The following is an 11,987-nucleotide window of genomic DNA, read 5'->3' as shown; positions in this document are numbered from 1 at the left end:
TGGCCCCGCCCCTTCAGCCGGGCCGGGTCCCTGGCCCCTCTCTCTCATTGGGCCTGCTTCTCCTAGCCTTCACTCCTTTCGCTCTGGCTCCGCCTCTGGTTCTGGCCCCGCCCCCTCGCCCGGGCCCTTCGCTATGGCCCCGCCCCCTCGTTCGGACTCCGCCCCCTCGCCCGGGTTCTGCCCCGTCACTGGCCCCGCCCCTCCCCTCCCCAGGTCCCTCCCCTCGCCCGGGTCCCGCCCCTCGTATGGGCTCCGCCCTCTCCCCAGCTTTCTCCAGGGTTTGCGCCGCGGCAGGCGGAAATGGCCGGGGCGGGGCGAGCGCCGCGGCGCTGACGCCGGCGAAGCCGGGGCTCCTCCCACCCCGGGTCACGCCGCCAGAGGGGCGGAAGCGGCGGCCGAGCGGGGCTGCAGCTGCGGGCGGTGCGGGTGCTGGGCGCCGAGCGCGGGGCGCACCGCCTCCCGGGCGCTCCGAGGTGCGGGATCCTGACGCGGGGGCCTGACGGGTGACAGCGCCCCACCAAGCCGCCGAGCCCAGGCTGCAGCGCTCGTCGCCTCGGAGGAGGTGGGCGAGTTCCCGGGCGCCCCGGTTGAAAGAGGGTTCGGGGAGGGGTTCCTCGTCTGAAGGAGGAGGTGGGGGGTCCCCGGCTGAGGGGTCCCTGGTTGAGGAGGAGGTGGGGGTCCCCGGCTGAGGGGTCCCTGGTTGAGGAGGAGGTGGGGGTCCCCGGCTGAGGAGGAGGTGGGGGTCCCCGGCTGAGGGGTCCCCGGCTGAGGAGGAGGTGGGGGTCCCTGGCGACGCACCCCCTCGCTGTTTGCCTTCTGGCAGCGGCGCCCTCGCCTCTCGCTTCCTTGCACCTCTCTGAGGTGAGCCCTGCATGGGGCTGCCGACTCCCCTACTTCCGAAGGGCCGAGCGGTGTTGTCGAAGCCCCGATTCTGTCGGTGCCTGGGGGTCCGGGGGTGCTCGTCTCCGGTCACCCCTTGCTGCTGCTGCTGCTGCTGCTGCTGCTGCTGCGGTGGACAGGGCGGCGGCGAGGAGCGGGCGCGGCCTCGCAGGTGCGGTGCAAGCCCGGCGTGGACTTGCCGGGCTGCCGCGGGGCCACCTGGCCCTGGGACTGCAGCCCGCCGCGGGCAGCTGCTGCTCACAGCCGGCAGCTGGCAGGTGGAAGGCCCCGGCAGGGGGAAGAGCGGGGTTCTGTGCACGCCACGGGGGGAGAGGCCCCGTTCCCTGAGCAGCGCGTGCCGGGGCATCCCCGAGCGGACGTGCAGGCAGCGTCCGAGGCTTTTCGGCAGTTTTCTTATGCGTTTCAATCTGTCTCAGTGTCAGAGAGGCAGGTGGGAGGAAGGTTTCTGGGAGAGGTTCGTGAGAAAATGGCCATCAATAATTAATTATCTTCCAGGCGAAGGAAGTAGTCGATAAAGACTTCCCAGCCAGTGGGGGTTGGTGGAAGGCTGAATTATTGAACTGGAGATTGGGTGTTGAATCGCTACATTTCTGAAAATTGGATCCGTGTGGGAGTAATAAGGCGTTAATCCTGCCTGATTTTAAGTTACCCACATAGCACATGTCGGAAACAGTTTCTAGTGGCTTGCCCGATTTTTAGAAATTCTGCTGACACTTCTATACATTTTTTTTCCAACCTGCGATTCTTTTCATTCGTATTTTCATGAAATCAGTGAGTGTTTTTTAAAAAGTAATTTTTTGGGATAAACTTCAGGAAAAACTAAATAAAAGTCTGATCATTGTATATTCCCTGCTATTGTTACTACATAGCCTTTTTTTCTTTTATCACATTAAAATCAAACCTAAGCCATGATTTAAAAATTAAGAATAATAATACACAAATAAAATGATATTGAGCATGGAATGGCCTCGTGCTGTTTAGTCAAGTATTTATTTCAAGTCTCAGGTGGGTAAAACATGGAATATGCTGGTTGCTTTTAGGGCCACTTGGGTCCCTATTTCTGAAATTGTGTTTGAAGCACAGTAATTGTAGTACTTTCAGCTTTGGTTTACCTTAATTTTAGAATCGGGGACCCAACAACAGTGTAAATATAACAAAGTGCCCAGAAAGAATGGAGGCAGATGACCCTCATTAGTGATGAAAATAATAAATGGTGTTTGTAGCTGATTTTTCATATCCATCACTTGAATTAAATGTGTTAAATACATGTTTTCCAGTGTATAGTTAGATTGGCATGTCTGATGAAATTGTTTGTTTTCAGGAACACATGCCTTTATTTCTTTTTGGTTGTTCTTTTAAAACACTTACTTGAAAAGCAGGGAGAGAGATCCAGACCTTCCTTCTGCTGTTTGGTTTCCCAGATGGCTGCGATGACTGGGCTGGGGAAACCCTAACTCCGTTAAGATCTCCCACCTGAAGGAAGCTTGGATCCCAGCCATGAAGACTCCCAGACCTTCACCACAAACTATTAATACGAGCAACAAGAACTATATCCCAACTGCCAAGGAGGCCAGAGGGAATGGGATGCCCTCGGAGGCCGAGTACTCTGAGGTCACCCACCCCCAACCGGAGCTTCCGCAGGGGATGGAAGAAGTCCAAACACTACCGTGCAGAAACCAACGTCATCGGAAAGACAACCAGAAGCCCTGAGCGGTCCGCAGAAACAGAAGAACAATAAATGTCCTTCGGGACCAGGGAGGAGAGCTTTCTCTGGTCCGAGCCTGGCTCTACCTCTGGACCCCCGCCCTCCTTCGCAATGACCATCGGGATCGCTTCGAAAACCCCTCACAGCAAACAATCATACAAACTAAAAAAACCTAAAACAAATAGACAAACAACAGAAAGTAGAGCTTGAAATCTGACACGAAAGAGCTGGCGTGGATTGGCTCATGCTTCGCTGGGTGGGACACAAAGATTAGTTACTCCTCACCATGGTGTTGAGGATTTTCCTGCACATCCCCCCCCAAAAAAAAAATGTTCTGCACCTTAAATGTCGACAAATGTCTTGTTAGTCTAGATTATCCTAAAATCTGCCAAGATCAGCAAAATTATACTTCAACACAACAAATGGCTAAATACTAAAATGAAATAGACACGAGACAGCTGAATGGTACTTTCTAGCCATTTTAAGGTATATAGCAGCCGGTCCTGTATACAAACTAAAATTGAAATGTCAATGAACTAATAGGTTGTGGTTAAGAACTTGCTTTTTTTTTTTTTTTAACATACTGGTTACTCAAAACCATGTCAATTCCATAATATTGCAAATTGCTGTTGATGTTATATTGGGACTCTTAATTGACTGGGATGATATTCTACCAGCTCTAACTTCGGACCAGAAATGGTATCCCCAAGAAACTGTTCAACCCATCTGGACAATAAGTAGCTGGACTCCATGCTTGGTATATGTTTACAAGGAAAGAGTCTTGATTGAATTTGAACTGTAATACTACATCAAGGTGGAGGAATCCACCAGGGGGGAGGGGAGGGGGGTGGGGGACTCCCAGAGCCTATGAAACTGTCACATAATGCAAAATAATTAATAAAAAAAAAGAACTATACCTATAAAAAAAAAAAAAAGATCTCCCGCCTGAGCGAGAGGGGCTGAAGGACTGGGCTCATCTACTGCTGTTCCAGCTGCATTAGCAGGGAGCTGGCTTGCAAGGGAAGGAGCAGGGGCCCACGTGGCTGCCCGGCTGCGTCCCTGAAGGCTTAACCCATTCTGCCAGGATGCTGACTAAACGCATGCACATCAGGAGACAGCATCGAGTGTTGCGTGGGTCTAGGAGCTTTAAAAAGTGCATGAAAAGTAGAATTAAAGAATTTGATGCAAAAAAAAAAAGGTTTGAAATCCATAAATCCATGCTGGTTTTTTTGTAACTTACCTTTTCTATGGCCTTTATTATATGCATTTATACACATATAAATATGTATTCACATATGCTGTATTTGTGTTTCATTTTGTAAATAATACTAGAAACACGTTTTATATAGATGAAGAGACGTAGATGAGGTTTGTTAGGTTGGTCAGCCTTCTAAAACTACAGATAGGATTTGAGTGCGATGACTGTACTAGGTAGATGGTACTTTTAATGTTAGGCATGTTTTTTTCTGGCAGAAGAATGCATGCTGCAGAGCTAAATGGCAATTTAATGCTTACTAGAACGTGTTTCAGCACACACAGTGCTGCTGTGTTCACAGCCAGCGGGGTGTTTCTGGGAAAGTGAAGATCACACGTAACATTGACGTCAAGACTTCCCAAAGTCCATGTACGTGGCAAATTGAAATTTTTTCCATGTGATGGCCATGAAAAATACTGTTATGAATGCTGGTAGAACCTAGAAATGTAAAACAATAGGATGACAGGATTCCTCAAAGCTTTTCCCCAAGACTACGTCTGTAGAATTTGTATTTTGTGAGAACACTTTTCCATTTTCAGGTTCCTGACTCGTAGATATGCCATATTTACTTTTGAACCTGTCGTTCGATGTGTGTATGTGTGTGGATAGTAAATATGTGCCAGGAAAGGTGGTGAAGGACGATTATAGAATCTGTATGTTACTGGCTACTTATGCTAAGCATAGGTATAGAATTATATCATGTAATGAGGGGTGGGAGAACCCAAGTATCTATGTAACTGTGTCACATAATACAATGTAATTAATGAAGTTAAATAATAAAAAAAAAAAGAATTATATCATGTAATAGAAGAAAAATGCCAATAGCTGATAAATATTTAGAATTACTATGCAGCTTCTTTTGCACACTTGAGTTTTTTGTTTCATCATGCTGTCATGATGAGACTGCTTGGAGAATTTAAAACATTCTACCGAAGATATCAGTCTTTAATACAGATCATGTGCTAAGATGTTGAGCTTGGTATTTAGGTGTTGCATTTTACTAAGATGTGTTGTGTTTCAAAAGTATGTGGAGATAAACCTCAGACTGCTAAGAAGACAGTGAGATGCAAAGGAACGTAAAATGCACAAGCTAGGTGGCTTTCCTGGTTGAGGTTGACAAACAGCTGTGTAAGTTGCTGACTGGTTGTTCGCCTGTTGTGTTTCTCCTATTTAAGTGTGGGAAGTGCTAACGCACTGTTGCCTGGCTGTGGGGTGCTAGTGTAGCAGTTCGGCACTTGCCTGGGTCCTGTGGTTTAATCCTCCTGCCTTTTCTGTGGGACACTGTCCCCATGCCGATTTTGGGGAATGTTGAGACTGGGAGAAGGGAAGCCATGGAAAGTGAGGGCGTTATGTACACCTGCTAGGCTAGGTGCGGAGCTGTGCTCATACCTGCCAGTCTGCGTGATAACTTGGAGAACACTAACAGATGCTAATATCCAGCAGTTTATTACTATATATTTTTTAATTTTTGCAGATTTTCTGCTATAATGGCAGCCACACGAGGGAGGACGAAGAAAAGAACGTGCTATGATCATTCTCCGGACAGCCTTCCTCTGAGGAGCTCCGGGAGGCAGGTATTACTTTGTTGCTGATTCCATGTACCTTTTACATAAAGTGTAATTGTGATTGGCACTGGAGAACTGAGAAGCCACAACTACAGTCCTCAGGTTGCTTGCAGTTGAATGGAGGGGTGCACAGTACGATGCAGACATACTAGTATGTAGTGAGTGATAGAATGTGGGAAATCATGGCCCGTCTGGCAGAGGGACCTGCAAGCGTGCAGGCATAGTGTGTGAGCTGGGAGTTGGTCAGGCATCTGGAAGGCCTTGGGTAGCTCTTTTAAAGAAAAAACTGAATGATGAAAAAAAATTGTGTTAACTGTTTTTATTGAAAAGGCAGATTTGCAGAGAGGAGAGATAAAAAAGATTTTCTGTCTACTAGTACACTCCCCAAGTGCTTGTAACAGCCAGAGCTGAGCCAATCTGAAGCCAGGAGCTTCTTACCAGTCACCCATGCGGGTGCGGGGTCCCAAGGCTTTGGGCCATCCTCTACTGCTTTCCCATGTCACAAGCAGGGGGCTGGATAGGAAGTGGAGCAGCTGGAATACGAACCAATGCCCATATGGGATCCCAGTGCATGCAAGGCGAGGATTTGGCCACTGGGCTACTGTGCCAAGCTCCATGATGAGAATTTTTAAAAATCTATGATACTTGGGCCTGATGCCATAGTCTAGCAGCTGAAGTCCTCACCTTGCAAGCACCGGGATGCCATATGGGCACTGTTTTTTTTTTTTTTTTTTTCCTTTAAGATTTATTTTTGTTGGAAAGGCAGATATCCACAAAGGAGGAGAGACAGAGAGAAAGATCTTCCATCTGCCGGTTTACTCCCCAAGTGGCTGCAGTGGCCAGAGTTGAGCCAATCTGAAGCCAGAATCAAGAGATTCTTCCAGGTCTCCCACACAGGTGCAGGTGCTGAAGAGTGGACCCTTGCAGGGAAACGATGGTGTCAACATCTCCATGCTTAAAGGGAATGGAATTGAAGGATCCATCAGGAATTCTTCTCCATCTTAGGGAATCCTGGGAGAATGCAGATTTCCTGGTGGGTATAATGTGGAGTACTACATGATTTTAATTGTTTTGTCCTGGATAACACAAACATGCAAGGCAACTTCTTTCTCCCAATTGAGAGTATCATTTTTTTTTTTGAATCCTCAAGGTCAAAAAGATAACAGCAAAGTAGAGCTGATGTTTGAGTCACACAGTTGAGACTGGGATCCAGAGACCTGAAAGAAAAGCTAACAGAGTTTAAGGTTATAAACTGATTAAGGAAAACAAATATCAGTGTCACTGATCAATCACTTGGTAGTGAGCTTGTATTTGTTGCTCACTGCCATATCAGATTTGACCTCATTGCTGACCTGGACCCACCGGTTTTAATCCCAGTAGCCCTGCTTCCCGTACATCTCCCTGCCTGTGGCCTGGGAAAGCCCAAAGCGTTGGGACCCTGCACCCGTGTGGGAGACCCAGAAGAGACTTTGGGATCCTGGTTTTGGATCAGCACAGCTGCGCCTATTGAGGCTGTATGGGGAGTGAATCATGGGACAGAAGATCTTCTTCTCTGTCTCTCCTCCTCTTAGTATATCTGACTTTCCAATAAAATAAATCTTTTAGAAAAATCTATGATACTGAGAGGGTATCACTGTTTCCGGTGAAGGAAGGAAAACATTTCTGAGAATGACATTAATTTTTTTTTTAGTCTCTATTTTTCTTTTATTTCTTAAAGTAATCTCTGTTCTTTACAATGTGTTATCACACACGTACATACACATGCGTGCACCTGCGTGTGCATGCACACATAGAATATTTGAGATGGATAAACAAAGATAGCGTCCAAACATAAGGTTTTGTTTCTTTTTTTTTTTTTACAAAGTTCAAAGTAGATTAACATTTATGTGCTTTCAGTCATTATACAATGTACAGACATAATCCATTTAACAATTCAGACTCCACAAATGGTTACAATGAAAGTTTTCAATGAAAGACTAGACATAAAAGCTTTCAGAAGCAGAGTACTGTTTCCTGCTAAAATCAACCTCAAGCATACATTTGTGTTCATGTATATTCCTTGAGAATGCTACAATAGCAGTGCATAAGTTCATTCTGTAAAAAGATCTGAAAGAGAATTTTCAAGAGACTTTTTAATGCATTGTGCTTTCAGATAAAAATCCTAAGGAAAAAACATCAATTACTGTCATTACAGTTGAAACTGCATATATATGTCGGAGATCTAAGAGACTGTAAAGAAAACTAAGTAGTTGTGCTTAGGGGATTTTTTTTTGGTAAAATTGTTTTAAAAATAAAAACTTAAAAAATCTCTCAGTGACTGTTATAAAATAGACACAGGAATCAAGGGTTTCCTATACTTGGCTTAGCATTTTGGGATGAAAAATCATCTCCACATTAACCACCTGCTACCTGATAATCCGGGCATGTCACAGTCAGGGAGGCAAGGGTCTGGGAGGAAAAGAGAAAGTGATTTCCCCCTATCCTATTAACATAAAGCAATAACTAGAGGACAAGCCAAAAAAATAAACAAATGCCTCCCTTGCTCTAAAATGCAGATAGAGAGGTAACTCTATTGCTATTAGGCTGAAAAACAAGCCATGTGCTTGGTATCTGGACCACAACCCATTCTGTAGTTTACAAGATGAATGGAAAATGTCCTGTCTTCTCTAAGTCCCCAGGATTAGTATGATCCCTTGGAATTTTTTGCTTCTCACTTTTACCCACCACAAAATAATTGTGAAACTCTTACTTTAGAAACACCATGGCAACTGTTAATAATAAGAGGGCATGGCTTAACTTACATAGTAATGTCGATCTTTGAAGCTAGGAAATTCATGTAGGTTGTATTTATTAGGCTGATCAATTTGCTCTTTTAGGCTTTAACTTTGAAGGGCACATGATCCTTAACAATCAAAGGGAATCAGAAAAAAAAGAGAAAATAAAGGTTTTCATTAAAGTCTTTTGCACAATAGATAGAGATATAAAAAATTTCTTCAAAGAATTTCCTAGGTACCACTCAGAAGCATCATTGTTGTCTGAAACATAATGTACGGAGTCTTTCAAACAAAATTATAGAGCATTTTAAAATATATATTATACATTTGCTATTATTTGAAATAATTCAATACTTTATAGCATGTTAATGGAGTGAAAGAGATAAAAGGCAGTCCACATTTATATTTTCAAAATAAATTTCCTTCAGAAGTCTACCGAAATCCTTGCTCATGTTCTAAGTATAGCCATCGCAATAAGACCTAAGATATAAGCAGCCACTAGTTTCTGATTACCACTTAAGTGGAGGTAGAGAGGCACCAGCGATTCCACATCCCCCAGTGTAGGAAGCATCAGGGCTGCGATGCACACCGCGCCCAGGAAGACGGTCAGTAAACTAGGTCCTGAGGAAACACTTCTGTTTTCTGGTTGAAATGACTGCTCAAAAAATAAACTTTCACTTAAATGCTCCTTTATTCTCTTTTCCTCTTCTTCCTTATGTTGTTCTTTTGCGGACGGCAGAAGAGTGGCAACGACCTCTTTCCTTCCTAGAGCCTTCCTCTGGCTTTGCTCAGAAACTTGGAGGCGGAACTTGTCTCTTCCACCATAGTGACAGGATCGAACGTCTCTGTGACGGATCACAATATCCACACAACACTGAGGCTTTACTGCACCTGCAGCATCAATGACAACATACTTATTTGGAGTAGTACACAAAACTTTGAACTTTAAGGCAAACTCATAGGGATTGTATAGAGTCAACACTTGCTTATGTGTTGATTGATCATCAGCATAAAATATGAGCTCCATGGGAAACATGAAAACAGGAAGATTCCCTTCCACTAACTCTGGTTGTCTTTTTTGTTGATGCATTGGCACTAAATCCCCCTTACTGCAGCTTCTGTTTTTACAATCTCGGGTTTATTTTGGACTTCTCTGAGTTTCAGCTAAAAACTCCAAAGCATTTTGGCAATCTTGGCAACACTAGCTCCTTGAAAAGCAGCTGCGACTGCTCCTCCGCTTCTTTGTCAGCGTCTCCCGGCTGCACTCGAGAATGACATTAATTTTGATTAATGTCACTTTTTCATGACAAAAGTTAGCAGAAATCTTAGTTCTCAGTTCCCATTCAAGTGCCCGATGTATGTTGTTACTGAGTTAAGTGAATTATTTGCATGGGAATCGGTGTCTACGGATTTGACCTTCTCATTTAGAACCTGTAATGTGGACACAGGATTTCAGTCCTAAACCTTCCACTGCCTTTGCGCCTGATCTTCGGCTGGTTCTCCCACAGGCAAGGAAGAAAGCAGCAGAGACAGCAGAAGAAGATGAAGATGGCGGGTCGGAGAAGAAGTACAGGAAGTGTGAGAAGGCTGGCTGCACAGCGGCGTGTCCTGTGTGCTTCGCAAGCGCTTCCGAAAGGTCGGGTGAGAGAGCAGGTCCACGTCTGATACCTCTCCCCAGGAGAACATTCTTTGTGGGAACGTAGTTCTTGCAGGTGGTTTTCCCAAAGATAGAGAGAGATACTGTAAGTCATTGAGTGATAGAGACACTGCCAGGGTACCTTCTACATGCCACACCCTCTGCAGTGCTCCCCAGACTCCCATCCCAGTGGGGAAGATCATAGCTGTTCTGGCTGAGATCTGGGTCCGATCCTCAGTATGCCTCATTAGGTATGTCCTGAATGTCTGGAGATCCCAAAACAACCGGTCCCGAAGGAGGATGCTCAGCCTATGTCATCCTCCAGTTGTCCATTCCCGTTTGCCCTCTTAGCTTGTGGTCATGAGGAATCTTAAGTGGAAATGATAGAAATGTTTTGTCTTCACCAAAGCTCCATGGTTTTGCTATTTTCAGATGCGCCAAAAATGGCTATACGTCCCGATGGTATCATCTCTCATGTGGGGAGCATTTCTGTAATGAATGCTTTGACCATTACTACAGAAGGTTTGTACCTTTGTATTTGTGGTTTCCATGGTGGGGCAGTGGAGTGGACCATGGGTAAAGCGTGGCCTCTCAGCTCATGAATTCTGTCTCTTTGAGCCCTTCCTGGGCTGTGTATGACCTTGACTGGCCCTTTCGTGCTGTGTTTGATGTGTGTGCCTGCTTACACTCAGGGCTCAAAAACGTTGCCATGAGATAGTGATTCTATGCCATCTACAAGCTCTGCAAGATCTTGGAGTTATTGCTTCTGTTTCATTATTTCTAATTTCTTTTATTTATGCTGTAATATTTATTAATTAATTCTTCTGTTAGCTTTATACTGTCTTTTTTCTCTAGTTCCCCAAGTGGGGAGCTGATGCTTTTAATCCTGGATCTTTGTTCTTTCTCAGTAAGTGCATTTAATGTTATAAACTTCCGTTCAATAGGCAGTTAGCTATATTTTGCAGATGTTCATGACTATTATTTTCTTTGCCAGCAATTGAAAATATTTTCAAATTTCCTTTGAATCTCCTTTTTTGACCATTTAGAAGTAAATTGTTGGGGGCTGGTGGCATAACATGGTAATCTAAGTCTCCACCATCACGTATCGGTACCAGTTTGAGTTCCGGCTGCTCCATTTCTGACCCAGCTCCCTGCTCATATGCCTGGGAAAGCAGCAGAGGATGGCCCCAGTGCTTGGGCCCCTGTACTCACGTTAAAGACCTGGAGGAAGCTCCAGGCTCCCAGCTTCAGACTGGCCCAGCTCTGGCCATAATGGCCCTTTGGGAAGTGAACCAGCAGGTGGAAAGTATCTCTCTCTTCTCTGTAAATCTGCCTTTCAAATAAAAATAAATCTTTAAGGAAAAAAGAAGTAAATTGTTAATTTCCCACATATTTGGACCCTCTTTAATAAATTTTCTAATATTTATTTGTAGTTTAATTCTCTAATGGCTGAAGAATATACTTTTAAATTTTTTTTCTTTTTTTAAAATTTTTATGTAAAGGCAGATTTATAGAAAGAAGAAGATACAGAGAAAAAAATCTTATCAAATATTCGATTTAATTCTATTTTAGGTTTTGTAAATCTTGAGAAATGTTAGTTTTTATATATAATGAAATATTGCTTTAGTATTTATACTGTTTTAAAATAAAGTATTTTAATTTCCTCTTCAAATAGTGTTGTGCCCTTTCTATTGATTTTAGGTACTAGAGCTGATGAGAAGGTCTCCCCCTCTGGCAGCCTGTTTGGTGGACTGTGCCTTAATCACTGTGCCCCCTCCTTGTATCTTGGGTGGTTCAGTCCTTACATTTAGGTACTGACCTGCCTCCTGTTCTGAAAACTTGAAGAACTTATTGCTTGATGTATGTATCCTTTTCAGCCACAAGGATGGATACGAGAAATATATCATGTGGAAAAAAATATGGACTAGCAATGGGAAAACGGAACCTAGCCCCAAAGCTTTCATGGCTGACCAGCAGCTCCCCTACTGGGTAAGAACAATTCTCTGCTCTGTGGTGTGTCTGTGAGTCCCAGAAGGAGCAAAGGAAGCCACAGGTGTTGTGGAAACCATTCTTTCATTACCTTTTACTGTTCTTCCTGTGATTCTTTTGGTTTTTTGTTTGTTTTTTTCATGGAAAACATAGATAATTCGGT

At 44.4% G+C, this 11,987-nt stretch overlaps 2 protein-coding genes across 5 annotated transcripts in view; one reads left to right on the top strand and one right to left on the bottom strand.

Moving 5' to 3' along the window:
• Positions 1 to 11,987, top strand: part of KDM1B (lysine demethylase 1B) — a 149,261-nt gene that overhangs the window by 83,899 nt on the left and 53,375 nt on the right. For 3 of the 4 annotated variants that reach the window (XM_058667645.1, XM_058667636.1, XM_058667644.1), the window contains exons 2-5: positions 5,335 to 5,434; positions 9,708 to 9,835; positions 10,268 to 10,357; positions 11,713 to 11,824. In XM_058667645.1, coding sequence (XP_058523628.1) covers positions 5,348 to 5,434; positions 9,708 to 9,835; positions 10,268 to 10,357; positions 11,713 to 11,824 — 417 coding nt within the window. In that variant the 5' untranslated portion in view covers positions 5,335 to 5,347. Of the gene's footprint in view, positions 1 to 375; positions 563 to 5,334; positions 5,435 to 9,707; positions 9,836 to 10,267; positions 10,358 to 11,712; positions 11,825 to 11,987 lie in introns of those variants that run through there. The other variant, XM_058667640.1, reaches the window with a different exon arrangement.
• Positions 7,121 to 9,457, bottom strand: LOC131480984 (motile sperm domain-containing protein 1-like). The gene has a single exon (XM_058667677.1). It carries the CDS (start codon positions 9,287 to 9,289, stop codon positions 8,648 to 8,650), a length of 642 nt encoding a protein of 213 aa, XP_058523660.1. The 5' UTR covers positions 9,290 to 9,457; the 3' UTR covers positions 7,121 to 8,647.

Source organism: Ochotona princeps, chromosome 1 (genome assembly GCF_030435755.1).
Source record: "Ochotona princeps isolate mOchPri1 chromosome 1, mOchPri1.hap1, whole genome shotgun sequence".
NCBI lineage: Eukaryota > Metazoa > Chordata > Mammalia > Lagomorpha > Ochotonidae > Ochotona > Ochotona princeps.
The sequence above is the reverse complement of the archived record's forward strand: the minus strand, read 5'-3'. Positions and strand labels throughout refer to the sequence as shown.